The sequence below is a fragment of the Vigna umbellata genome, chromosome 5, assembly GCF_029865625.1.
Source record: "Vigna umbellata cultivar VRB3 chromosome 5, Vumbellata_1.0, whole genome shotgun sequence".
In the NCBI taxonomy this organism is placed as follows: Eukaryota; Viridiplantae; Streptophyta; class Magnoliopsida; order Fabales; family Fabaceae; genus Vigna; species Vigna umbellata.
In genome coordinates, this window is record NC_142169.1 from 67,419,940 (window position 1) to 67,446,569 (window position 26,630).

At 31.5% G+C, this 26,630-nt stretch overlaps 3 protein-coding genes across 5 annotated transcripts; all 3 read right to left on the minus strand.

Annotated features, from left to right (window-relative positions):
* Positions 1-2,453: 2,453 nt before the first annotated feature.
* DOT4 (Pentatricopeptide repeat (PPR) superfamily protein) lies at positions 2,454-5,578 on the minus strand. Its single transcript, XM_047298624.2, has one exon. The coding sequence runs from the start codon at positions 5,573-5,575 to the stop codon at positions 2,963-2,965; it is 2,613 nt and encodes an 870-aa protein (XP_047154580.2). The 5' UTR covers positions 5,576-5,578; the 3' UTR covers positions 2,454-2,962.
* Positions 5,579-11,459: 5,881 nt separating this feature from the next.
* LOC124825893 (uncharacterized) lies at positions 11,460-14,567 on the minus strand. 2 transcript variants are annotated; one of them, XM_088114979.1, is made up of 3 exons: positions 13,396-14,567; positions 11,836-12,008; positions 11,460-11,755 (listed from the first exon to the last, which is right to left on the minus strand). In XM_088114979.1, the coding sequence occupies exons 1-3, from the start codon at positions 14,112-14,114 to the stop codon at positions 11,676-11,678; spliced, it is 972 nt and encodes a 323-aa protein (XP_087971105.1). In that variant the 5' UTR covers positions 14,115-14,567; the 3' UTR covers positions 11,460-11,675. The 2 variants fall into 2 exon arrangements, with proteins under 2 accessions (XP_087971105.1, XP_047154579.1); XM_047298623.2 differs by having other exon boundaries at positions 11,460-12,008; positions 13,396-14,558.
* Positions 14,568-20,599: 6,032 nt separating this feature from the next.
* Positions 20,600-25,180, minus strand: LOC124825889 (Leucine-rich repeat protein kinase family protein). Of its 2 annotated transcripts, XM_047298619.2 has the most exons (11): positions 24,923-25,180; positions 24,710-24,842; positions 24,467-24,538; positions 23,765-23,908; positions 23,575-23,646; positions 23,422-23,481; positions 22,832-22,902; positions 22,604-22,750; positions 22,145-22,483; positions 21,401-21,792; positions 20,600-21,261 (listed from the first exon to the last, which is right to left on the minus strand). In XM_047298619.2, exons 1-11 carry the CDS (start codon positions 25,032-25,034, stop codon positions 20,941-20,943), a joined length of 1,863 nt encoding a protein of 620 aa, XP_047154575.2. In that variant the 5' UTR covers positions 25,035-25,180; the 3' UTR covers positions 20,600-20,940. The 2 variants fall into 2 exon arrangements, with proteins under 2 accessions (XP_047154575.2, XP_087971556.1); XM_088115430.1 differs by lacking the exon at positions 23,765-23,908.
* Positions 25,181-26,630: the final 1,450 nt, after the last annotated feature.

Consider the following 26,630-nt stretch of genomic DNA (forward strand, 5'->3'; position numbering starts at 1 on the left):
AAAGTAAATGAAGTTTTGGATAATGAGAAGATTCAGAAGTTTCCTTCAATATGGTTTCGACAAAGGACACTTAACCATGCTTCTATTTTTATATCTTGTTACAATAAAATTTGACATTATTATTAATCGAAATTCTATTTAAAATTAAAATACTAAATAACTTTCGACATTGGACTTTATCTTTATCTCAACCCCTGTATCTTTAATACAATAGAATGTATAGTTAGAAGTTACATACTCACCAATAATAAAACTAATTTAAAATGTATAGATAAGTGTAAATTTCATTTTTAAAATTAATTTAATAATATTAAATTAAGCTTCAAAATTCATTTTTTAACTTGTATTAAGAAGTTAAACATACTTTAAGATTATAATTTTTTTATTGACCAATTAGGAATTACTTTAAATATGAATTTTAAAAGGTTATTACAAAAACAAATTATTTTTAAGGCTTATGTACGTTTTTAATGATATAAAATAAGTGAATTTTTATTTTGTATCATGAATGTTTTTTTATAATTACACGAAACTTTATTATTAAATGAAAGTTAAAACCTTTACACTATTCGTATATCAAAATAAATTCAAATTTGGTAACAAAAATATTATTTCAAAAGTACACTCTAATCCTTCTCAAAGATGTGAAGGATAGTATGAAGTGAAAGAATATTTTAATATCAACCATTAAGTCTTACCTTATCAATAAATAAAAATCATATAATTTTTTTAGTGATATTGTAACTTTTAAATAATTAGAGTAACGATACATTAATACAGTTTTTTTTAACAATATTTTAATACGACACCAGTATAATAATAAATAAATAATAAATTATTAAAAAAATACACGTATATATATGCTGTATCAAATATTATAAAAAAAGCTATATCAAAATATTTTTTTCTAAATAATTATTGTTAACTGTTCATACGTATATTTCTACTCTCAAAATGTACAAGCCTATTATGCATATTCATTCGTTCATACACGTGAATTTCTAGGTTCTTCCCCTTTGATCCTCCAGGTTTCATACAAAATATTTCAACATTATAATGTCCGCAGGGACAACTGCACGCAAACAAAGTGTAAACATGCCAATATATATATTTTTTAACTCATATTTGAATTATTCTCAATATAAATCATTCATCACATGAAGATAAAAACCAGATAATGAGAAAAATTAATTTTCTATTGATGTATTTTACATGACAAGCTCACATTTATAGCTCTAATGATTGATGTATTTTACGAGAAAAAGAGGTGAAAATACTAACTCATCTAACAATTTACTCATTTATGTTATATATGAGAATATCTGACGTCTGGTAACTAGTATTGACATGCATAGTATGGATCTAAGGTAACCAATTTGGTTCATATATCATCTATTTCGAGATTAGCTTTGAGCTGTTGCAGAAATTCACGTAAGCTCGAATTGGTAAGGAAAAAAAGCCACGGCGTCATTAACCACAATTAATATAAGCCACTGTTAATGATAAATGTATGATTGGTGATGTCTGACTCTGGTTGAGTTTTGTAGTCAGTGCTACTGTTAGGTAGTTGGTTATTAGTTGTCATAGCTACCATGAATTATCCAAATACATAAGCATAGCAGCTTTGTTTTCGGAATTACAATCTTCAAAAAAATTGGGTAATTATATAAGAAGGTCACCAGCTTATCTTGTACTGCTAGATAGCTTTGAAAATATAATGATTTCGTTTAATCTTTTGGCAGCACTCACGTAGTTCCTTTATTTATTACCTTTATTTTTTCATGGAAAACAAAAGGTTACATGCGAGATGGTGATGGACGTGATTGTCAATATCCAACAGCAATATAACTTAGCTAGTCATTATGTATGAAGACAAAAACATGTTCCCACTTGAGGACAGGACTGCCCCATCTTATATACAGGTAAAAGCATCACCCATTTCGCATTCCTGATTCATTCGTTTGATTAAATGAACATTAGGTTGAATTGACAGATGTATGTATTTGAGATCACAGTTTCATTGGTTTATCTTTTAGTTTATATAACCATAGTTATTATTTGTTCATCTTGGATGCCTGATAACTATTTATTATTGCGGCGAAGCCTCAATGGGAAATATCTGTGTAGTCCAAGGACTTCTGAGGGAAAGAAAGAAGATAGAACAAGCCATATTCAAAAGTTTATGTTTGAGACAGACACATTATTTGTCTGATTAGGTCATGAGAATGAATATGGTAGTATATATAGACCATAGTTAACCAAAATCAGTAAATAAAAAAAGTTAACAGTGTATTAACAATATTCATGACTAAACTGATAATGCCTCGCTGCTCCTAATGTGAATATTAACAAGCTACGCAACTTACCCTTTTGAGCAACTAATTTGAATCCAGAAATTCACAATTGCATCAGATGTGTAAGGGAGAAGATTTTGCATCGAAGTAGCATTCAACTACAGAGAAATACAATATCATTTGTATGGTCAGTCTTGGTTTGATTCCCTTCTTGAGAGACAACAAAAGTTAACATTGACAGAAATCACACATAGATTCCAATCTCAAGGAAGCTGAGATCTTCCAGTTCCCCCATATCCCAACATCCTCATAATCTATTTTCCATGAAAACATACTGCAGCTCTACTTGATCCCCTCAGTTATTTGGTTCCAAATCAAATCCATATCAACAATTTGGATGGTTTATCAGTGATTGACAAATTTAGTATTTTCAAATAGAAATCAACTGCGTAAATTGCCTCTCTTGACTGTCAAACTTGAACTGCAAACCTCTGATTCAGCATTTATGACTATCCTTGATCCATCTTATGCTTTGTCATTGACTATCTTTGCCAATGAATGTGCCATGTCAAATCAGATACCGTGATTGGCATAAGATTTAATCGTGAAAGGGGTAAATTGACATGGCATCATTATGATTTCCCCTCTACTGAATTTCCTCATTGTATTTACCAGAAATCTCCGCAAGAACAGAAGCCATCCTTGAAATGGTGAAACCGATTTGAATCTCTCAGGATAATCTCCCTTCTGGTTGTCTTGGACATGAACTTCACCATCTCATGACAGTCACCACATACTCGTAAGTTCTTGGCGACCCTAATAGTCCTTCCAGGGGACAAATTTAATATACCAAAAGCCACAGCTAACTTCTCACTGTGCCCACACAAAGCCGCTTCCTTCTCCGTCTCGTCTGCATTAATCAACGCATACCTCATCTTTGGAGAATAACCTTCACTTTTCATCTTTATTCTCAAATTATTCAGCAATGAGACTATAGTTTTGGCTTGAGGATGTGCAGAATCTGCAGAAACAAAGGTGGTACTTTTTCCTTGGACCTCTATCCAACTACAGCCAGGGCTCTTTTTTAGTCCCAGCTTACTAATCCTCTCGCGTAACTTCTTTACTTCTTCCCACTTTTCTGCCTCTGCATAGACGTTGGCCAGAAGAACATAATATCCTGTGTTGTAAGGCTCTAGCTCAAAAACATGCTCCGCCACTTTTTCTGCTAGCTCCACATCATGATGGATCCTACACCCACAAAGCAAGGCACCCCAAACTGTAGCATCTGGTTTAATTGGCATTGTCTCAACGAAGTTGTACGCCTTAGATAGATTTCCAGTGCGGGCAAGGAGATCTACCATGCAAGCATAGTGCTCTAACTTGGGCTCAATGTTGCATTCACTCATGGCATTAAAAAATTCCCATCCCTCGTTCAGTAATCCAGAATGACTACAGGCATAGAGTATGGAAGTGAAGGTAACCTCATCAGGCTTAATACCTACAATCCTCATCTTCTGAAAAGTGGCAACTGCTTCATTTCCCAACCCATGCATGCCATACCCAGTAATCATTACAGTCCAAGAGATCAAATCCTTCTCAGATATCATATCGAAGAGCAACTGTGCATGAATTAGTGACCCACATTTTACATACATGTCCATGAGTGCATTGACTACATGCAAATCTGATGAATACCCATTTCTCAATATCCACCCATGAATCCCTCTGCCTACGTCAAGAGCAGCAAGGCTCCCACAAGCTGGAAGAACACAAGCCATTGTAAAGCCGTCAGGTCTTGATTCTTCTTGCATCTCAGAAAAAAGTTTAAGAGCCTCATTAGGGAGAGAGTTTTTTGAATAACCACCAATCATGATATTCCATGAGACAATGTCCTTAGTTGGAATTTGAGAGAAAACTAAATAAGCTTCTTCCATGCTTCCACATTTTGCATACATATCCATGAGAGCATTACACACCGGCAAACTCAAGGTCACGTTTTTCTTTCTAAAGTAATTGTGTAGATCTCTGCCTTTATCCAGTGAATTGCTATGAGCGCATGCATGAAGGACACTAGTCATAGAATAAACATCTGGACTAATGCCTTTGCATTCCATTTCATAGAATAATCTTATTGCATCATCATATAGACCTTCTCTTACATAAGCAGAAATTAATGAAGTCCAAGAGACAACAGTTTTTTGACCCATTTTCCCAAAAACTTGAATTGCTTCATTTAAATTACCACATTTTGAGTACATGTCTAATAAGGTATTGTTAAACCTACCCTCCCTGCCAAAACAAGCTTTCACTCCAAGACCATGAACTGCTCTCCCAAATGAAAGACTACCAGCATTTGCGCAAGCTACAAGAACATTAACCAAGGTAGCCAAATCCACACCAACCCTTAAAATAAGCATCTGAATGAAAAAATCAAGTGCAGTGTGGGAAAAACCATTCATCACGCAGCCACTTATCATCGAATTCCAGGACACAACATCTCTATCACTCAATTCATCAAACAACTTGTGTGCACTGTCAACTCCTCCACTTTTGAAATAAGTTGCAATTAAGGAGTTAACAACAGTATTATGAGAACCAAAGCCTAGTTTATAAATATACCCATGTATTCTTTTACACTCCTCTACCCTTCCCACAGTAGCAAAACACTTTAAGATGCATGAAAACGTATAAGAATTCCCTGTAATGCCAAGTTTCTGCATTTTCCTAAAAAGATATATACTTTCGCGATAATCACCAATCTTTGCGTATTCAGACATCATAAGATTCCACAGAAAAACCTTGTTATCACTGAGAGTATGATCGAATATACGTCTCCCTTCTCTTAAGTCTCCACAACTCACATACATGAACACTAGTTTTGGACCCAAAACCCCTTCAATTGGTATTCCATTGGAGGAGATAATTGAATGAACCATCTTACCCTCTTGCAGACGCCTACTTTCAGCACAAAGCTGCAAGATAGAAGCGTAAGTGTTCAAGTCAAGCTCGGAATTTTGGGACATTTTGAGCAATTCCATGGCATTCCGAAGATCACCCACCTCGCAGAATTTGCTAATTTTGGCGTTTTCATCCAACATGAAAGAGACACCCACCCTAGTACTACGAGGAACGTCCAAATTTGAAAATAATAAACATTTTCTTAAAGAATGTCTGAAGAAGATGAAACCTTTCAGAGGTCTGGGATAATTTGCTTCATTTGTATGACAGTTATAAGTTGAGCAGCTGCTGAAGTTGGTTATGATTTTCACCATTGTCAACATGGCTCTTCGCTCCTGCTACTCCTATATATCATCTATCAATTTATATATATATATATATATATATATATATATATATATATATATATATATATATATATATGGTTTCCTACCGCTTTCTCTTTCATTTTTCTCACTCTAATCTTTTCTCTGTCTTCCCTATTGAATCCCCAATTAAAAAAAAAAATCAGAAACGGTTAAATATAGTGAAAATTATATATGGGATTAATCTTCCTTGTGTTAAACACACGTAGGGTTTTCTATTTTCAAGAATGTGAGGCAAACAGAGATGGGTTATCACATGTCAATGAACAAACAGCAGTTTGTGAAACTTCAACTTCAAAAGTGGATGAAGGAGAGCAGTGGAGAAGGAGGCAATAAACACTTCAACCTCAAAAGTGGACGAAGGAGAGCAGCGGAGAGCAGCGGAGAGCAGCGGAGAGCAGCGGAGAAGGAGGCAATAAACACTTCAACTTCAGAAGTGGATGAAGGAGAGCAGCGGAGAAGGAGGCAATAAACACTTCAACTTCAAAAGTGGGTGAAGGAGAGCAGCGGAGAAGGAGGTAATAAACACTTCAACTTCAGAAGTGGGTGAAGGAGAGCAGCGTAGAAGGAGGCAATAAACACTTCAACTTCAGAAGTGGATGAAGAAGAGCAGCGGAGAAGGAGGCAATAAACACTTCAACTTCAGAAGTGGATGAAGGAGAACAGCGGAGAAGGAGACAATAAACACTTCAACTTCAGAAGTGGATGAAGAAGAGCAGCGGAGAAGGAGGCAATAAACGCAGCAGATCTGTGCGGCAGATACAATAAGAAAGGAAGAACAAGACAAGAACAGCAACTCAGAGGCGAAACCCTCTACAACAGTGAGGAAGCACAAAAAAACGCAGAAAGAAGAAGGAGGTCCGAAGATGCGGAAGCATGCGGCGAGAAGAAGACAGACGTCGATGGCAGCAATGGCTGCTCTGGAAGGTTTGAACAGAGAGAGGGAGGTTCGGTGAGATGACTGGCAGCGGCGCAGTTTGATACCGACGCCGAGAAGGCGGCGCATGATGAACACGCGTTCGAGATCTACTTCCGGAGAGTGGAGGCGCGTGACAGCGCATGCAAACGAGACAAAGACGGCGACGGCCAGGGTTAGGTCGCCCTTGAAGAGACGGTCCAGATCCACTAGTCACCGGTCGGAACTATGACGGTGGCCGGCGACATATGGTCGGTGGCAGCAGACAGTGGCGATCGATTGAGCGGAGACTGGTTCAGAGGAGGCAGTGGTTCCCAAGAGACTTCTCTCTTTGGTTCTGGGTGCTGAGATTTAAGAATTTAGGGGCTGCCGGCGGCCATGACGGCCGACCGCCGGCAGACAGCAAAGACCACCGGAAGAGATCAGAAAACCTGCTCTGATATCATGTTAAATATAGTGAAAATTATATATGAGATTAATCTCCCTTGTGTTAAACACACGTAGGGTTTTCTATTTATAATTGAAAAAATATGGGCTAAGCCCAAAATACAAATAAGAAATAATAACAAACTAACTGAAAGATAAAAGATAAAGATAAAAGATAAAGATAAAAGATAAAGATAAAAGATAAAGATAAAAGATATAATATTTCTAACAGAAACACTTGCCGTTAAATAATCTTACAAAAAAATGATTTTATAATGAGTTTTCATTTTATAATTTTATCCAATTTTCACGAGTAAAGGAATTCGTAATTGACCTGAAAAAAATCAGAAATACTCGCTGTTAAACAATTTCTTACAAAAAATGATTTTATAATGAGTTTTTATTTTATAATTTTTGTCTTATCTAATTTTATTTAATTTTCACAAGCATAATGATATCAAAGGAATTGGTAATTGGCCTGGAAAAAAATCAGAAACACTAGTCGTTAAACAATTTCTTACAAAAAATGACTTTATAATGAGTTTTCATTTCATAATTTTTGTATCCAAAAGAATTGGTAATTGGCCTGAAGGATTTTTTTAGAGATGATGATTCAACATATGCAGATGATGAAATTAGAGAAGTTAGTGAAGATGGTGAAATTAAAGAGATCTTGAATGAACCTTTGTTTGAAGGTGAATATGTCAATGACTCAACTCTTTACAAAGACAAATTTTTTAAAGGCAAGTGTTTCTGATTTTTTGAATTGGAGCTACAGTAGGGATGACAGAGAGGTTGGAGTGAGAAAGATGAAAGAGAAATGATTGAGAGGAATGATGTGAGTAAGGGTTTCGGGGGTTTTTTTTTTTTAAGTTTTGAGAATGAAAATTATTAAAATACCTTTAACCTTAAAACTTAGAATCCATGATATATAAGGATATTTTTATCTACTAAAATCTGATACACATTGCTAAAATGTACCAAGTAAAAAATAAGCGTACCCGGATTAGCAAACCCCATATATATATATATATATAAACATACTTTAAACTGTATTTTAATAATTTTATATTTAATTTAAAATAAAAAAATAAAAGTTAGTTATTTATCATCCTTATTAGTTATTATTTTTTGTTTTAAAAAAAACTACCTTTTATTTTATTTTTTATTTTGAAAACCAACTACCTTTTAAAAAATATATAATAAAAGGTAATAACTACTAATACACGTGACAGCAATCATGGATGATAAATAACTACGTGGCAACAATCATGATGTTAGTGTTTAGGGTTTATGGTTTATGGTTTAGGGTTTAGGGTTTATGGTTTAGGGTTTATAGTTTAGGGTTTATGGTTTAGTGTTTAGGGTTTATAGTTTAGGGTTTATGGTTTATGGTTTAGAGTTTAAGGTTTAGGGTTTAGGGTTTTTTTAAAATAAAAGAATAAAAGGTAATTATTATGTCATGGATTGTAAATAACTAACTTTTATTTTAAATCAAATATTAAAATTATTAAAATACCATTGGGTTTAAAGTATGTTTTTCTTTGAATGGGGATTTTTTTTTCATTAAAACTTTGTACACTTTGCTAAAATGTACCAACTAAAAAATACTCTTATTTAATTAACAACCCTAAAATATTATATATATATATATATATATATATATATATATATATATATATATATATATATATATATATATATATATATATATAAATGGAGTTTGCTAACTTCCGTAAGCTCTTTTTTTAATTGGTAGATTTTAGTACTATGTACTGGGTTTTAGTAGACAAAAATACCCTGATATTATACTATGAATTCTAAGTTTTAAGGTCCAAGGTATTTGAATAATTTTCATTCTAAAAAAAAAAAGCAGGAAACTCCCAAACTCTTACTCACCTCCCTCATTCTTCTCAATCCTTTTTCTTTCGTCTCTTTCACTCCAACATTTTCTCTGTCATCCTACTGTAGCCCCAACTGAGAAAATCATAAACACTCGACTAACCCTAATCCACCTTCCTCACTTTATCTAATTTGTTTCTTTCTTGTCTCCATACTCTCTCTCACCCACACAATTCCAATTGAAGTGAAATATTTCGGATAAATTAATGCAATTAGGAGGATTCGATGAAAGGACATCAATTCAAATCCTGGATTTTCGAATTGAGAGAGATATCGAGAGAAATCAAGAATTTTCGCTATTTCTTAGATTCATAGATAGGTTGGGAGCAACAATATCATAAAAAATACTTAAAAGAAACTAAAATACTAGCAATTTGAAACAAAATATAATTCCAAATCCATGTATTTTTTTTGTATTATTTCTTTTGTACTAGATTCAATTAAATTGGAACAAAATATTTCATCATTTTTCGAATTCTTCTTTTTTATCTTAGTTGTTTTCATCTTTTTCTTATATTTGAATCCGAAAAGAGTTATAAGTTAATTAAAAGCAATCCGCAACACCGCAATTTGTTGTTCTTGCTCTGTTCATTTTTTATTATTTTGTTATTAAAGTGGAAACAAATGAATTATGGTTAGATGAATGTTTCTGATTTTTTTCAACAGTAGGGATGACAGAGAAAATGTTGGAGTGAGAGAGACGAAAGAGAAATGGTTGAGAGGAATGAGGGAGGTGAGTAAGGATTTGGGTTTTTTTTTTCTTTAATTTTGAGAATGAAAATTATTCAAATATCTTTAACCATAAAACTTAGAATCCATAATATACAAGGATGTTTTTGTCTACTAAAATTCGGTATACATTGTTAAAATGTATTAACTCAAAATATATATATATATATATATATATATATATATATATATATATATATATATATATAATCATTTTCTCTATCATCTCTATTGTAACCCAGACTGAAAAAAAATAAAAAAACTTTAAAATTTTTATGAATTTGGGCGTCTGAAATTAAAAAAAGTGTCAAATAACTCTTTAAAATTAAAATATTAATATTTTAATTTTTAAAAAGTACATCTTATTATTATTATTATTTTAATTTTAATAATCATTATTATATGGAAAAGAATAACACAAAATCAATGTTAATTGCTTAAAATGTAAACATAAGCAAATATCAATTACTGGGAACTAGAAGCATTAATTTAAGGTTGCTTCTTCCTCTACCTTTATATGTTTTTCTCTGCATCTTCATACTAAAAAAGTCCCATTTTACAATTTGAAAATTAAAAATATTTCTGGTTTGAGAAATTTAGAGATTATTTCTTTTTTCTTAAATAGAGATTTTCTAGTTGTATAATTCATAAGTAAAAAATAATTGTAACATTTTGTAATTCATAAATTAAATATTTTTTGAATTTTTTTCTTAATCATTATTGATTACTAGATTATGTAATTTAAAAGTTACTTTTAAATTTCCATATTATAATTTAAAAGTTTAAGAAAAAAGTGATTTTTAGATTATGTATTTTAAAAGTAAAACATAGCTTGCAAATTATTATAAAAAAATATTTTTGACTTTTGAATTGTACAATTTTAAAAAAATAATGAAAAGTCTTTTTGTATGGAATGAACAAAAAAATGTACGGGGGTTGAAAGAAAAAACTGCCTGATTTAAATACTTGACTTGAAAAAAAAAGTCTGAAGGACAAAATGCAGTTTAAAGTAAAGTTCAGTTCCACAATTTGAAAAGGAAAACAAATTGCAAGAATGTTAATAGAAAAGCGATTTAAATGACTAAAAATGTTTTAAAAAAAATAAATAAAAAGGATTTCAAAAAGAAAACAAAAAGCAAGAAAAATTGCAGAAATGTAATGGATTTATTTAAAAGTTATGTAAGATATGAAAGATGTTACGTGATATTTTGTCTAATAGCTTACAACCACTAAAATTGATTTCCAGGTCTTATACACAGATTTTTGTTTTTAATGACCCAGAAATTGATAAAGACACATGTTATAATTGACTAGACAAATTTGATAAAATTATGACATTTATTTGGATATACATGACACTAATAATTATTGATAAGTTTCATTTTCAGCAATTGATTTCAAACTTCAGTTATTTGAGATATCAAAATGTACAACTCAGAGTATATTTTCAACACTTAAAAAGAAAATAAAAATAAAAATCAGAACAGCATAAATAAAACATGTATTGTATAATTTTTTTTTCTCCTAGTCAATGTCTTTTTTTATTTATTTTTTCTTATTCTCTTCTTCCCAGATGTATCAAATGATTATAATTTAAACATTTTTCACCATCTGCTCGCGTAACTTTCTCTGAATTTCTCAGTCTAAATACCATTGATTTTTAAAGGGAACAGCATTATAGTCATTACAATAATTAGGAAGAAGACTCAGAATTATTTTTTTTTAAAAAAAAGTTATATACTTGAGAATCAAGATCATTTATAAGCACATATTTCATCATCCAAAACTTGATTATTACTTGAAACTACACTAGAGGATGACACAGCCAAATAAATCCAAAACAAAAGAAAGAAAAGAAACAGAAAGAAATGAAACAAGTGAAAAGGGGGAAAGAACTTTAACTTGAGTGTTGTTTTGCAGCAAAATCTTTACAAATAAGATGTATTGCCCCCAAATGTAAAATACTGTGTTTGTGTGTGTAATATATATACCTCAGAACAACACCCTCTCCAAAAAAATGGAACTTGAGCTGGTAATTTCTTCACATGGAAGTTTCTCATCTTCATGGCACAAACCCTATGTCAGCTAGGACATGTGATTAAGCATTAACATCCCATTAAAATGTGATGATGCATCATACCATGTATGCCAGAAATCCACGCACCATATTTAGTGAGAATGAAGAATTGATTCACCAGCTAGAACACATTTACACGAAAAAACCATGGCAGAACAAATGCTATTACCAGGCATGCCATCAAGAAGTTACAAAATGGTTGTCCTCGCCAGCATCCACCAAACCTGCGGGATGAGTTGCCACCGTCTTCCATGAACCTTCTTTCATTCCACTTTTCCATAAATTCATAATTACTAACACCCGAAACATTTGTTGCAGTCTCACTACATATTTCACATAACCTGTCATTATAAAAGCTACCCAATATCAATTATTTATTTCATAATAGATTATATAACAAAAGACGCTCACTTGCAAGGGACCATCTTCAAATTTAGCACTATACAATAGAATTCATTGAGAAATTGATTAAATAAGCTCTTCTCTCTAAGTCTTCTCTATTAATGAATAAGTTTGCAAGTGATAAGCTCTTATTGAACAAGTGCTCAATGTAGCCGTTGGCCCAAACAAGTCGTTTATATATGATACAAGAATTAGGATTGACAATGATCAGTTAAACTAGATTTTAACAAATTGGTTTTCACTTGACATGGGACCAATCTCCATATTCGGTCACAGGCAATAAAACTGATTTAGAAAAAAGGAACCTAAAAATTATTCAATGAAAAAGCAGTTCACAGTTCTGTTCCGGGAAAATTGACGAACATGAGCCCATGATATCTGAAAAAAATTATGAAGATTCATTTTGTGGTGGTGATATAAGTATAAACTTACTTTTCTAGAGCATGCCCCATATGTCATCTGAACTGAGAAACATCAGATCCCAAAGAATCTTCACCAAGACAGTTACAAGAGGACTTTCTTTTCAAATATCAAGGACATGGACACGAATATCACGATCAAATGCAATAACTTGCTAATTTGCAAACGATATTATTTAACCTCAAGTTACAACCACTAGAAGCAATTTGCTAATCGTGTTTATCTCTAACCAATTATTACCTAAAGGTGGAAATCCACCGGCTGTCTAGACAAATTTGTCCAACTCACCCCTTTATAGAAATCCATTAACGATAGGAACTCCAAATTGGTTCATGGCTACTGATATGCACTGCATAGCTATGTGTGACTACAATAGATATTACGTTACAGTTTATATAAGTGGTAACAAACTTCCCCTTATTATTTAATTATGTGAGATTGAATTACGCTTAACACACTTTCTAAGAAATACCAACCGAAAGCAAATAGCACTACACTAAGCTAAGCCCTGGTATGATCCGGAAAGAATTTCAAGAAATGCTAATAATGGTATTGGAAAGTCAAGTTCTAATCAACGAACACAATCAACACACGTATAAGGATGCCAAAGACCTCAAGATTTCAAAAGACAAGTCATGGTAACACAAGAAAGATAAAACCTTCAGCATACTACTGCTGAAATTATTAATTTTCCTTGTTACCAAGGTACTGCGGCACGCACAAACATTAACCCACGAAAAGGGCAAGACGAATATTTGCTTCCAGAAATTATGCCAAATTTGATAAGCATGTAAAAGGAAACCTATGAACCCCAACATATTTAGGAAATCAAAAGCTAAAAAAGTGCTGATGTTATTGTTTTTCTACAACCTGGAATCAAAATTGGTATTTGGAAAAAATATATACCTGTTCCCCTTAAGCTTGAACCACGCCTCAGCACAATGAACATGTGCAATGCCTAGCTCATCTTTACATGCACAACCAAGCTGAATCAAATCTGAACACGTAGCACTACTAGCAGCAGGGCCAACAGTTGCTTCATTTTCATCTGATGGCTGCACAGAAGCCAGATGGCAAATCCTACAAATCTGTTCACCTTCAGAATTCTCAGAAAACCTTTTGCGGCTGCTGCATTTTATATCAATCACACATGAACTTTTATCAGTTTCAGACGCCCCTTCCGGTACTTTCATGGATGTAAAGTTCAACCCCGATTCATTAACTTCTGCTTCCAACTTTCTATTATTCTCATTGACATAGTCAGTCTCAAAAGACTCGATCACAACCACAGTTTCAATCACTTCCTGATTAACCAAATGGTTTGGTTTATAACTAGTTCCCTGATCAACCCCAGGCAATTTATTATCACTGATATTTTCTTGACCATGCTTGTCCTGATCCTTAACTTCCTCAAGCTCCTCCTTTAGCTCCTTTTCAGATCCCAAATCCTTACGCACCTCTCTTGAAGTTCCAGCTTCTCCTCTTGTACCAACTCTGCCACCCAAGTTGTTCCCGTCTACTGCATCAATAACTACCCCTTCAACCAAATGACTCAAATTCCCATCTACCCCTTCATGAACCGGACCCAGTATCTCACCTCTTTCTTCGCTTCTGTTTTGATCCATCGACAGTTAGTTCACTCCCAAACAATGCCACTGTACGAACCCCACCTAAAAACGCTCCCTTTATGAATTACAGAGGATGAACAATGTGATCAAATGGATGGTGGAAAATTTATATCTTCCAATGACCCATTTCCTGATTCGAGAAGATATTTTAAGAAATAATCAATTTAAAATAGAGGAAACTGGGACTGCCACCTCTGAGATGGATGACCTCACTCTCCAAGAAAACCAAGCCCCAAAATAGCCGCAAAGCGATGGGTTTTACCTCCAAATATTAAATTCCACAAACAAATTCAACTCCGATATGTTTCAAACAGACCCACGCCAGTTAAACCTGCGTGGCTTTCTTCATAGATTGGTTAAAGAACAAAAATGATTTTTTCTAAGTGGGAAATAAAATAGGAGCAGGGTTAAGTGAAGAAAGGAACTGGGGAAAAAAACAGTGAGAGAAAGAATTTTCAGTGCAATTGAATTATTAGAATAATTGGACAAGTAGACGAAACAAAGGAAACAGAAGGTTACTACTTTGTATCCACATATTTAATAACAGTAGCAAACGTAAAATTAATTATAGTTAATTATATCTATAATTATATATTAATTGAATTTGGATAAGAATATTAGCAAAAAAAAAAAACAACGTTCACATATAAAATTGTATATGTACGAAGGCCAAGGAGAGAAAAATTATTGAAATGTTTTTCTTTAGAAAATAACTGTTAAAAAAAATTATACAATTCAAATTTCGGAAAAATATTTTATAAATTTTAGTCATTGTTATTTCAATTTCCAATGCATGGTTATTGTTAGAAAAGTACAAATCAAGAGAATCTAAAGTATGAACTGAAAATTTACTGAAATTTAGAATTTTTAAAAAGAATTAACTAATAATGGAGTATTTGCCAAAAAGATTACATGAGAAATTAATATTTTGTTATACACATCAGCAAACAATTATTTTACCATAAAAACTGCTAAATTTGCCAAAATAATTTGCCCGAACATGGAGAGAGGAAAGGATAGATACAGATAAGTACATGATACAAAAGGTAAGATTTATTTATTATACTATATTGTATAAAAAATCATTTACTATTATTAATGGCATGAATTCCTGATTCAGTATTATCTGAAACTAAAGTATAATTAAAGTGGAAAATGTTTTTTTATCAACTTTCTTTTCATAATTATTTTACAATAACCTGTGATAATTTATGATTAATATATTTTAAATATATAAATCAATAAAATAATGACATATAATTTATTATAAAAAAAAATTTTAACCTACGAGTGAAGGGCTGTAAGGAGAGAAGTAGGTGTGTACGATGGCAGAAACCAGAACCTCAGAACTAGAAAAAAGAGTGTTGAAGTGCAAGAAATTTGCATGTCACTTAAAAAGTTGTAGTAATAGGAACCAAGTAACTAACTAACAGACAAGAATGCAGTTTTTGAATTCATCGGCCACCAATCTCTTCCCCCAAAGACACTATAACTATCCATTGATGTCTTCCCTTTATTTGTGTATGTTGTCAATTTGTCCTTTGTGTTATTTTTTTTATCATTGTTCATTTGTTCTTTTGTGCATGTGCCTCCTCTTCTCTTTTCTTGTGTGCATTTGTTGTTATTAGTTTGCCATTATTTGAATTGCAAACTTTTTACCATTTTTTGTATCCTTTGTCAATTAGTTTGTGGTTTATATTCTTTTTCTCTTGAGTGGCTTCACTTTAATTGTTGAGAATAGAAAATTTTCTTGAATTCTCTTTACTTGTGTTTGTCATTTTTATTTTAGTTTGATTGTAATGATATTGAATTATAAAGTCTGTATTTGGTATAAAAGTTAAACTTATATTAATTTAATGTCATTCGTGACTTTTTTTTTATTTATTTAAAATGTATGGAAGGGATCCACTTCTGGATATAAAGTATGTTTGTTTTGCTTATATATACCCTTCGATGAACGAAAAGCCAAATGTCATCTAAAGAAGATGAATGGAGTATTTTGCCCCTTTAACCTCTTGGTGTTTTTTCAATTAAAATGCAAGACTATTGTGTATAGTTGATTTTACAATGCCATTGCTATTTAAGGAGTTTAGAGTTCATTCCGATCAAGCTTAGATTAGAGGCTTAATGTAAATTATTAACTAAGGTGTTTAATTTTACCATGGTTAAGCTTTTATTTAATTTGGTTCAAATTTATTTTTATTAAAAATTTATCAAGGTATATAACTGTTAGGAATTGAACAAAATGTAAGTTTAAATCAAACATTAAATAAAAATAGAAAAAATAAATAATATATTAAAGAGAAAATTTATAAATTTATTGTTTTAAAACCTATTTAAACTATCTTAGATATTCATTCTTAAATTATGTAGGATTATTGGATATGATAAGGATATTGAATATTCTTTAAAAAATACTGATTGTATTTATAATATCCACGTCAACACGATGAATTTATATTATCATTAAAATAATATTTGTTTTAAATATATTCTTCCAAAAGATGTAGGCTTTGATATTTTAGGTTAGAGAGATTCAATAGAGGGGGTTAAACAATACTTTTTAATATTTTTATTGGACTGGATAAAAAAAATATTATTATATACTTAGTATATGATAATATAATAGTTAATATAATTTTTATTAATATTATATTTCTTTGATAAGTTTCTTTGAAAAAAAAATCATCAACACATAAATACTCTTCTACTATAAACTAACATTTCAAAAATATTTTAATCCTTTTAAGTTATTCATACTTCTCGAATATATATATATATATATATATATATATATATATATATATATATATATATATATATATATATATATATATATATATATATATATATATATATATATATATATATATATATATATATATATATAACAAATTATCACGTGACAATGTTTACAAATTATTAAGAAAAATGATTAGTAGTAAGATAACACAATACACTTTATTATACATCTTTTATTTATTTGTAATTATAAAAACATGTTATAAAATTATAAGAATAAATTAAACTGTGCTTCTTAAAAGTAATTTTATAAATTTTCTATAAAAAATTATTAAGAGAAAGAGTAAAAATCAACTTAAAAAAAATAAAAGATCACCAAAAATTTGTCTATACGCAAGTTTAATAAAACAGCATTTTATTCTTAAAAACATAATTTTACCATATCTACTCAGATTCAATAACTAAAGTAGTTTTTTTTTTAACTCTTCTCTCAAAATACCATGGTTAACTTTCTAAATATAAGAGAAATATAGTTACTGGCAATAAATACTAGATTAATGCTTATAAAGTATTTACAATGTTTCAGATATTATATTACAAATAACTTAGTCCTTATAAATGTAAATGTAAGAATTGGATATGTTTATATACGGTGAGATGAACGGTATTTTTAAGAACTTGTTTTGCTTAATGATCAGAAGTTTTAAACTAAACGCTTTTATTACATTGAATTCACCTTTACTAACTTTAATTTTTTTCTTATTAAGGATGCGTTCTTTAAGGTATTATAGATCCTTATTTATCTTTTTTTTTATCAAAGACAAACACTAAAATATGTAGTTTATACAATTTAAATTATATATTTTTAAGATGCTTGAATTTTATTTTATTTTTTTATCTTCTTATTGAACAAGACTTGGATGCGATATATGAAACGAGAAGCACTGAGTCATTTTTTTCTATAAATTACATAATTAAGATGATTTGTAGTACAATGTGACTTTTTGAAAATAAATTATAGGCTTAATTACCTACTTAGTCCCCATGTTCAGAGGTAATTTGCTGTTTAGTACCCGGTTTTAAAAATGTAGGCATTTGATACCTATGTTTTGAAATTTGTATCAATTGAATCCTACCCACTTAACGCCGTTATAAATCTAACGTTTTTCTGACTGTGTATGTGATTTGTGGACGAGCGGTTATGTGGGTAGGATTCAATTGATACAAATTTCAAAACATAGGTATCAAATGCCTACATTTTTAAAACCGGGTACTAAACAGCAAATTACCTCCGAACATGGGGACTAAGTAGGTAATTAAGCCTAAATTATATTAGAAACATTGTCACAACAAACCATACCTTTCCAAAGTAAAAAAAAATAAAAAAATGAAACATTGATTTATAATATTGTAAAAATTAAATATTTTAACTTAACTGACAGTCTTGATAGCATTATAATACATGGGCAACGGGTTGCGTGGAATATAGGAGAACGTGTAATGATTGGGACCTACGGAGAAATGGGCCCCTACGTACACAAAGGAGTTGAGTATACGAAATAGTATAGAAACAAGAAAGAGGTTTGAATTCTTAATGTTTGAAATTTAAGGCTTAAAACAATATCAAAATTATTTATAAGTTAATTAATTTCTTTTATGAAAATTTCTGTGTTCTTAATTTTATGAATATAACATCTGAAAATTATTGTAATACACTCATCTAGTAATAAGAAATATAGATAAACTTATTTTAGAGAAACAATTTATATATTAGAATAACATATTTGTTTTTTAAATGTACTTATATTCAGTAAAAATAAACTACACATAGTTTATTCTAAAATAATATATATAGTGACAAAAAAATAAACTTATGAGTTGTAGAGATTGAGTGAAGTTTGTTTAGATAATTAAGCTTGATAAGAAATAAAGGTTAATTTAATAATTAAATTTGAAGAAGTAATTAAGAAATCGAGTCCTTAGAATTTGGAGGTATGAGTGACGTCTAAAAGAATTGGCATGCCATAAAACCATTGGCAATTCAATCACATCTAACTTCAACTCCACTTTTTGAATTCTTCATTAATAATAAATTCACATTTTTCTTACAATCCCATTTTATGTCTTCTTCATGCAATTGCGGACCCAGCCAGAGAGGGTTGGTTATGATGTCCAAACTTTTACATATAGCTATTATAATACAAAATATACAGATAAGTATGTCTTTAATAAACAAAGGATACAGATAAGTATGTTTTTAATAATTGAATTTTGGTATGTTATTGTTTGAAATTTTATATATAAATATAATTTTTTTTAATTTAATAATTTAATTTTTTTAAGATATTAAATAGATTATAGGTTAGTATTTGAACTGTTTATTTCATTTGATATATTGTTATTGAAAAATTCAGTTGATGTCATAAAAAAATTTAACTTAATTAAATTAAAATGACTACGTTTATTTATTTTTTATGTTCAATGATTAAAATGTAATAAAATTTTACTGAAACAAATTTTAATTTGAGTCAAAGTTCAAAAACTAAAAATACAAAAATATTAAAATAAATATTAATTTCAAATGTCATAATCTTTATTTTTCTTTAATGAATTATGAATTATATTTGAAGTATTTGATAAATAAATTTAAATATTTTTTATTGAAGTTTTATTAAATTATTTTAGTTCAACCAATATTTAAAATCTTATATTTTTAATTATCAAGTTTTTATTATTTAATTTTTTATTCACTAGATCAGGTTACTCTTTATCTTATTATATAACTTTGTATACTTGTTAAAAGTATAAAAAATCATAATTAGTATAAATTTATATTATAGTTAAAATAAAATAACAAATAGCTTTTATTATTTTAATTAGAAACATATCAAATAATAAGATAATTTTATCATTATTTGCATTAAAACAACATTGTAAGGAATTAAAAAGTATGATGAATAATATTTTTTAATAAAAATAATAAAATTACTCTTTATTTTACATTAATAATATTATTTTATATTAATTACAAAAACGCTTATTTTTTTAATACATAAAAATAAATAGTGAAACAGGATAATAATTACGTTATTTTACTAAAAATTTAAATCATAAAAAGTTAATTAAAAATATAAAAAAAACTTAAATATCTTACAAAATATATTTTCTAATTAAAAATATTTAAATATATGAAACTAAAATTTAATTAAATCTTACATAGTAGTGTTTATGATATGTTGATCTTCCATTATAAACAACAACTTGTCGAAGACAATACACTAATTTACACGTAAGTGATTTATTGTTTTCCTATCAGTGCATTGCTTTGTTTAGGGTCAAGTGGACCTACTAGTAGGCCCTGAACAAGTCCTGCGTCAAAGGGAAAGGGAACCCCACAGTACAAGTTATCAGATTTGGACCACACTCCTCCTCACAAATTATATGTACTTATATGCCACCACCAAAATCCAGGTTTGACTTCTGTTTATTGGTACAACATTTCTGTTATTCAAATCCACATCATATTTGGTTTGAATTTTACATCCAAATGCTTGACTATCCCATAATTTCATAGACACATTCATACATATTGTAATTATCGCACTAAATAAAAAGGTTTACATGTCACATCCTTAAAACAAATGACATAAACACAACATCCTTTTACTTGTCGTGAGGTATAGGTTTCGTCCCTCTAAAGACTAAATAGAATGTAAGATTGAATACTGACATACATAATGTTGGTAATAATTATGCATAATTTTCTTCTCATTCTGCCCCAAACAAAATGCTATCATAATTTTTCACCATTTTCCATGGATAAACCCTTTTCAAGATTTTTTATTTACAACTTCACTGCCTAAAGGCAGATTCACAAATTACGAACTAGAGAAATGTCACAATTATAGATTGACTGAAAAGATGCCTAAATATTCTGGGGAATATAATCATTTAGAACTAAGTTAAACGTTGAAAAAACCTAAGGATAAAAGGAACTGAGGGAGAAATCAATATATTCCTATGGGTTTTCCGTGTTGATAAAAAGCAAAAAGACATGTACATGAAAGGACAAGACCTGGTGTCAGCGAGGTCCAGAGAGCTCAATGGCTTCGATAATAAAGGAAGGTTCTTCGTGAACATCACTGTAATTTTGTGAGAAACTGCAAGTCCTTTCACCGTACAGGTTAGTCACCCCTTGTGACTCCTCTGCCCGCATTGACTGTCCCACCAGACCTTCTAGAATCTTCAGAACTTCTGACATCTTTGGCCGCAAAGTGGGAAGTGACTGAGTACACTGTAGAGACAAATCCACTGCTTTCTCCAACTCTACAGGATCAAAACATCCCCTCAGATCCCTATCCACTAACACTTCCACCCGTTTCTCCTCATATAAGGTTCTAACCTGCAGGAATTCGGTAGCTTCCTCAATATTTATGATCAATGCAAACTCTAGAATATTTATTATCATGTAAATACCAAAGTGACAAAAAAGATATGATGTAAAAAAGTGAGCTCACAAATAATTTAAAGAAACTACTCACCCAATCAAGAATCATTCCCTTTTGGACCTGAGCATTTCCCGCATCAAGTGCCTTATGTCCTGTTATGAGCTCCAAAAGTAATATGCCAAATCCAAAAACATCTGTTTTTTCAGATGACTGTCCAGTGGAGAGATATTCTGGAGCAATGTGACCTACTGTCCCTCGTACTGCAGTGGTTACATGTGAATCCCTTTGATCTAAGAGCTTAGCAAGACCAAAATCCCCCACCACAGCTTCAAAACTTTCATCTAATAAAATGTTTGCAGCCTTAACATCCCTGTGGATTATTTTTGGATTGCATTGTTCATGCAAGTACAGAAGCCCGCGTGCTGTCCCAAGAGCAACGCGCATTCGCCTGTTCCAGTCCAATGATGGCTTTTCACGGCAAGTCTCTGTTTGATGACAAGGGAGAAGATAACTTCATTAAAATCAAGAGCCACTGGAATTTAATATATGAAAGAATGTATTAAAGGAATAAGCTGCATGAATTATGGTGCTATCACAAGATTTTTCTTGATACAGAAAGTAAACATTTTATTAGTTATTACAGATCATACGCTGCCATTTGAAAATGATTGAATGAATGGACATATACAGAATAGCACAAGTTTCTGACACCCTGAGTAACGAATCACTACATGTCACTGATTTGAATCTCCTAATTTCCACTGTAAGAGGCCTGTTAATAGCAGTTACATTACTTTACACAGCTTTAAGTACAGAAATGAATAATATGAAACAAACCTCTCAAGCGATCAGCAACACTGCCATTGGGCATGTAAGGATAAACAAGTAACCTTTCATCCGGTGTCATACAGAATCCATAAAGGCGCAAGAGGTTTCGATGCACTGCCAAGCCAATCATCTCAACTTCTGTTTGAAACTGTACTTCTCCAGTATAGTTGGGATCTTTCAACCTCTTTACTGCCACTAACATTTTATTCGCAAGGCATCCTTTGTAGACAACACCAAAACCGCCTTGCCCTAGGATGTTTTTTGAATTGAAACTTCCAGTAGCAATTTGCAATTCACGGAAGGAGAACCTCTTCAGATGGCCAATATCAAATTCACAATCTTGCTCCACTTCAAATGTCAAGTGTTCGTGTTCAAGAACGAGGAAAAAACCAGAGAGCAATATTTGCATATTGTTAGAATGTGTTACAGAGTGAAGAAAAAAGGTAGGAAGTTCATGTCAGGAAGTACCATAAGATGTGTACAGAATGTTTGATCTGTACCAATGCAACCAAAATACAAGAAGCACCACTGAAATTACAAATGTGCAACTGAAGCCAATAACAACAGCAAGCACCCTTTGGTGATGACCACCAGTCGACTGAGATGATCCTGTATCTGCAGTTGAATCATCCCTTATATGTACTTCGATTTACTGATTACTAGGGTTTTGATATATACATGTTAAATTTACATTACCATTAACTGGTTTTGAGAAGCCCATACAAATTTGAGAAGAAGAGGTGCAGAGGAAGTTGTTCCCTGAAATACTGCAATAAACAAGAAGGTTAAATATTTCGAAGAACGAAAAAAAAAGTTAAGCCAATAATTATTTTTAACATGGTAATAACCATAATCCTCAACAGTCTATAGCTGTGGCATCAGTTTTTTGCTTAGCATATCATGAGTAATTTGAAATTGTTTGATTTGATTTTAGTAACCACTACGGAGTTAACATCTGTGGGGTTCCAAAACATTGATGTATCAACCCAGTTTCCATCAAAATTTAAAAACAAAAACATCATATGCTGAACACAAAAGTTAATCCGTCTGGCTATATTATAATCTCGGGTTTTTATTTCAATTAAGCAGAGATTCTCTTTCCCTAACAATAAATTGATTAAATACTCCTCAAACGGGACTTTGTTAAGTAATGTTTAATGTATTAGCTGACTAAACCATTGCAAAATTTGGTAAGGAACGACTGAACGTGCAGCTAGTACAAGCATTTTTAAGTGTTTCCTTAAGAATAACAGACGGGGAAAATAATACAGCATTAGAAAACTCACCTATAACCTTTCGCTAAAATTTGTGGAGTGGGACCACTGAGATTATTGAATGACAAGTCCCTACAGCATTAGGAACAGTATAATGAAATGAACATTTTCGCTTTTGAGGATCTAAGACGTAAAAATACAACAAAATCGTGATACAGAGCATACAAGAATGAAAGGTCTGTGAGATTAGCAACAAGCTGAGGGATCTGTCCAGATAGTTTATTTTTGTTGAGCCGCCTGAAATACTTTGCGTGAATAAATTAGGAAGTAATCAATTAGAGAAAGGCTATTGAATTAGCCAAATAAGAAACAAGAATATCATAAACTATAAATTTATTTGTCAGACCACACTCACAGGTAACTAAGTTGAGTCAAAAAGCCCAATGAATTAGGAATTTCTCCATCTAGCTGGTTACCAGAAAGGTCAAGGGTTTGAAGCTCTAAAAGCTTTCCTATCTCAGTCGGAATAGGACCTGATAACTTATTGTTCTGCAATAACCTAAGATAATGCAATGGGAAAACAAAGTGATAAGCAAAGCTCGATAATATAAATGAATGTCTATTTTAGTTTTTGATGAAAAACATTTCTCCTTGCATATACAATATCAAATAAAAATGAAAGTATGGAAAAGAAAATCACAACGAGAAAATTAACATGGTAAGTTGTTAACAACAAGAGAAACTAAACAAGATATTTTACCCACTATCACGTTGTCTATCTTGTAACTCACAGTCTGGCTCGACCAGTCCCACCCAGCACATTCCTTACCTAAAGCTTAACTTTTCTATCTAACCCAAGAACCCCTATTATGGCACTAGCTACCAGCCTAATAGGTCAATGCAAATAACAGCTTAAAAAGACTCTGTTTCCAAAAATAGAAAATGGACTTTGTTCACAGACATTGGATTGACCCAAAGTGATCAAAGGGGAGGACTCAAATAACACATTTTACATCCTATATGCCAAAATATGCATCAATATCATTACCAGCTAAGTGAACTAAGCAAGAGTGCACATTCGAATAAACAAGTATCGACCATTCAAGTTGCAACTCACAATGTATGAAGGTGGCTCAAATTTCCAATTCCTGAGGAAATCGTCCCGGATAAACCCGCACTGGCCATTTCCCTGCCAACACCATCAAATTATTCCCAATTATCAATATCCTCGCTTGAGAAAGAATGCCACAAGTAACTCTTCAAAAATAAGAATTGTTGGCCTCTCTTCCGTGACTCAAAGATATATAATTTGTTGCATTAGTCACAACCAAAAGAAAGGAAGCAAGACAAAAAGACTTACAGGGAAATGACATAACCCTCGGCGGAGCAACCAACCATGTACCAAGTGCAGGGGTCAACTGAATTAATATCCCAATCATGCATAACATGAAACTCGTCATACATCTTACTCTTCATGGACATCAAAGCAGCCACTGATAACAACCAAACAAAAATCTCTCACTGAAACAAAGTTAGAAATGTGAGAAGTTAGGAAAATGAAGAAATGACAAACCTTCATAGTTGACACCCTTTGGAGAGAGAAGGCTATCAGTGCCCTCTACAAGAAGCACCCAATAACACAGAAAGAGGGAAGCTAGACAAGCAAGCACTTTGACATCTTCCATTAAAAAACAACTGATTCAGGTAGTGGGAAGTTCCAACTTTTCTATTAGGATCTTAGCTCCTACGCTCCTGAAAAGAAAAAAGAGCATAAAAACAAGCAAACCCTTTTGGAAAATCTCTCCGTGCTTGCTGCCGAGAGAAACTAAAGTGAAAAGAACCTACATATTTTTTTTTTAAAAAAGATAAAATAAAGTGAGAAAGAAAAAACGAACTAAAATGAACGAAGATGGTGAGGACAGAGAAGACAACTCGAGATTTGAGAATATGACAGTGATTGTCGCATGGTTTGTGAGGTACAACTACAGTGTTTAGCTTCAAGGCTATGATCCTGTGCAGACAGTCACGTGAACTTCATGTTCTGACACCATGCGTTGACTCTTTATTTGGTTAAAAGCTTTAGATTTTTTTGTTTAGGATTGTGATGATGAATGAACGAACGGTGAAGATGGAAGTAGTGGAAAGTGTTGATGATCAAGAGGAGTGTGAACGAACGTATGTTAGTGGAAACTGGAGGCGCGAAATTTGATGGTAGATGGTATTTTAGTATTTCGATGGTTTAGAAATTGCATGTCTCGGAGCTCAAGGAAGGAACACTTGTACAAATGGTTTGACTGTGGAACGTCAGTAACAGGTATTATAAGCATACTTTTTAACTGTTTGCATCATGGTACTTTCAATATTAACCCTTTGGATAGATCCTAGATACATCTGTTTATAACTACTATTATGTATGAAGTAAGGTTGATCCAGTTTTGGTATGAAGTCGGGTATCACTTTATTCTAAAATCAATCAATTTAAGGTTAATATGGTTTGTTTAAAACCTTTGAAGGGGCGGGATAATTTTAGCTACTCTTCTAATAAGCTGCATACCTTGAATAGAAATCCAAACATGCTAGTAGCTAAGTCTCATGAGATCAATAATTAAGACTGTTATAATTGATTTACTTAAGAATCCATGATTAGAGATGTTTGTGAACTAATTCAATTTAATGTCATTTATATAATAAACAAAATTTCAAAATATTTTTATTATACTTAAGGTAATTTAAAGACTTAATTCAATTCGTTATAAATTAAACTTCTTTAATATACATAATCTTTAAGAGTAGAGTCCATGGTCATTACAAAACGAAATAACTAGAGAACTTTTGTTCATTGGATTGAAAATACAAAAGTTACTGGTATATTTCTTTTTTTATAAAATTACAGAAGATCTAGTTTATTGTTACATTAAAATCTCATTTTTGCATATTTTAATTACAACTGGATAGTCTAAAACATTTATGGAATTACTTTTCAATCGAGATTAGGAAAAGAACAATTCATTCTTCTATGCATATCAAACAGTGTTCAAAAGTGATCGTTATGAACAAATATGCTTGGTGTTAAGTCCAATCCCCAGGAGGACTGTAAAGTATACAATTCAATTTTTCACCATTTATATTTAAGAAAATTCATCTGCAAAATCTTAGTCGTTACCACTTCAAAAACAACTCTGCTAGCAACTTGTTTTGTTCAACTTTAAATAAGGAATTAAAAGACAAACAGCATGTAATAATTTATCCCATCCTTCCATCAAATAATTATTATAAAATCA

Excerpts from the sequence above, each read along its gene's own strand:
- DOT4 (XM_047298624.2), bottom strand. The coding sequence starts at position 5,575 with ATGTTGACAATGGTGAAAATCATAACCAACTTCAGCAGCTGCTCAACT.
- LOC124825893 (XM_088114979.1), bottom strand. The coding sequence starts at position 14,114 with ATGGATCAAAACAGAAGCGAAGAAAGAGGTGAGATACTGGGTCCGGTT. Across the intron at positions 12,009-13,395 it reads TTCAAGCTTAAGGGGAACAG|GTTATGTGAAATATGTAGTG; the intron begins GTATATATTTTT and ends TTATAATGACAG. Across the intron at positions 11,756-11,835 it reads CTTCTTGATGGCATGCCTGG|GGTGCGTGGATTTCTGGCAT; the intron begins TAATAGCATTTG and ends CTCACTAAATAT.
- LOC124825889 (XM_047298619.2), bottom strand. The coding sequence starts at position 25,034 with ATGGAAGATGTCAAAGTGCTTGCTTGTCTAGCTTCCCTCTTTCTGTGT. Across the intron at positions 24,539-24,709 it reads GAGGGTTATGTCATTTCCCT|GGAAATGGCCAGTGCGGGTT; the intron begins GTAAGTCTTTTT and ends TGGTGTTGGCAG. Across the intron at positions 22,903-23,421 it reads ATTTTAGCGAAAGGTTATAG|TATTTCAGGGAACAACTTCC; the intron begins GTGAGTTTTCTA and ends TGTTTATTGCAG.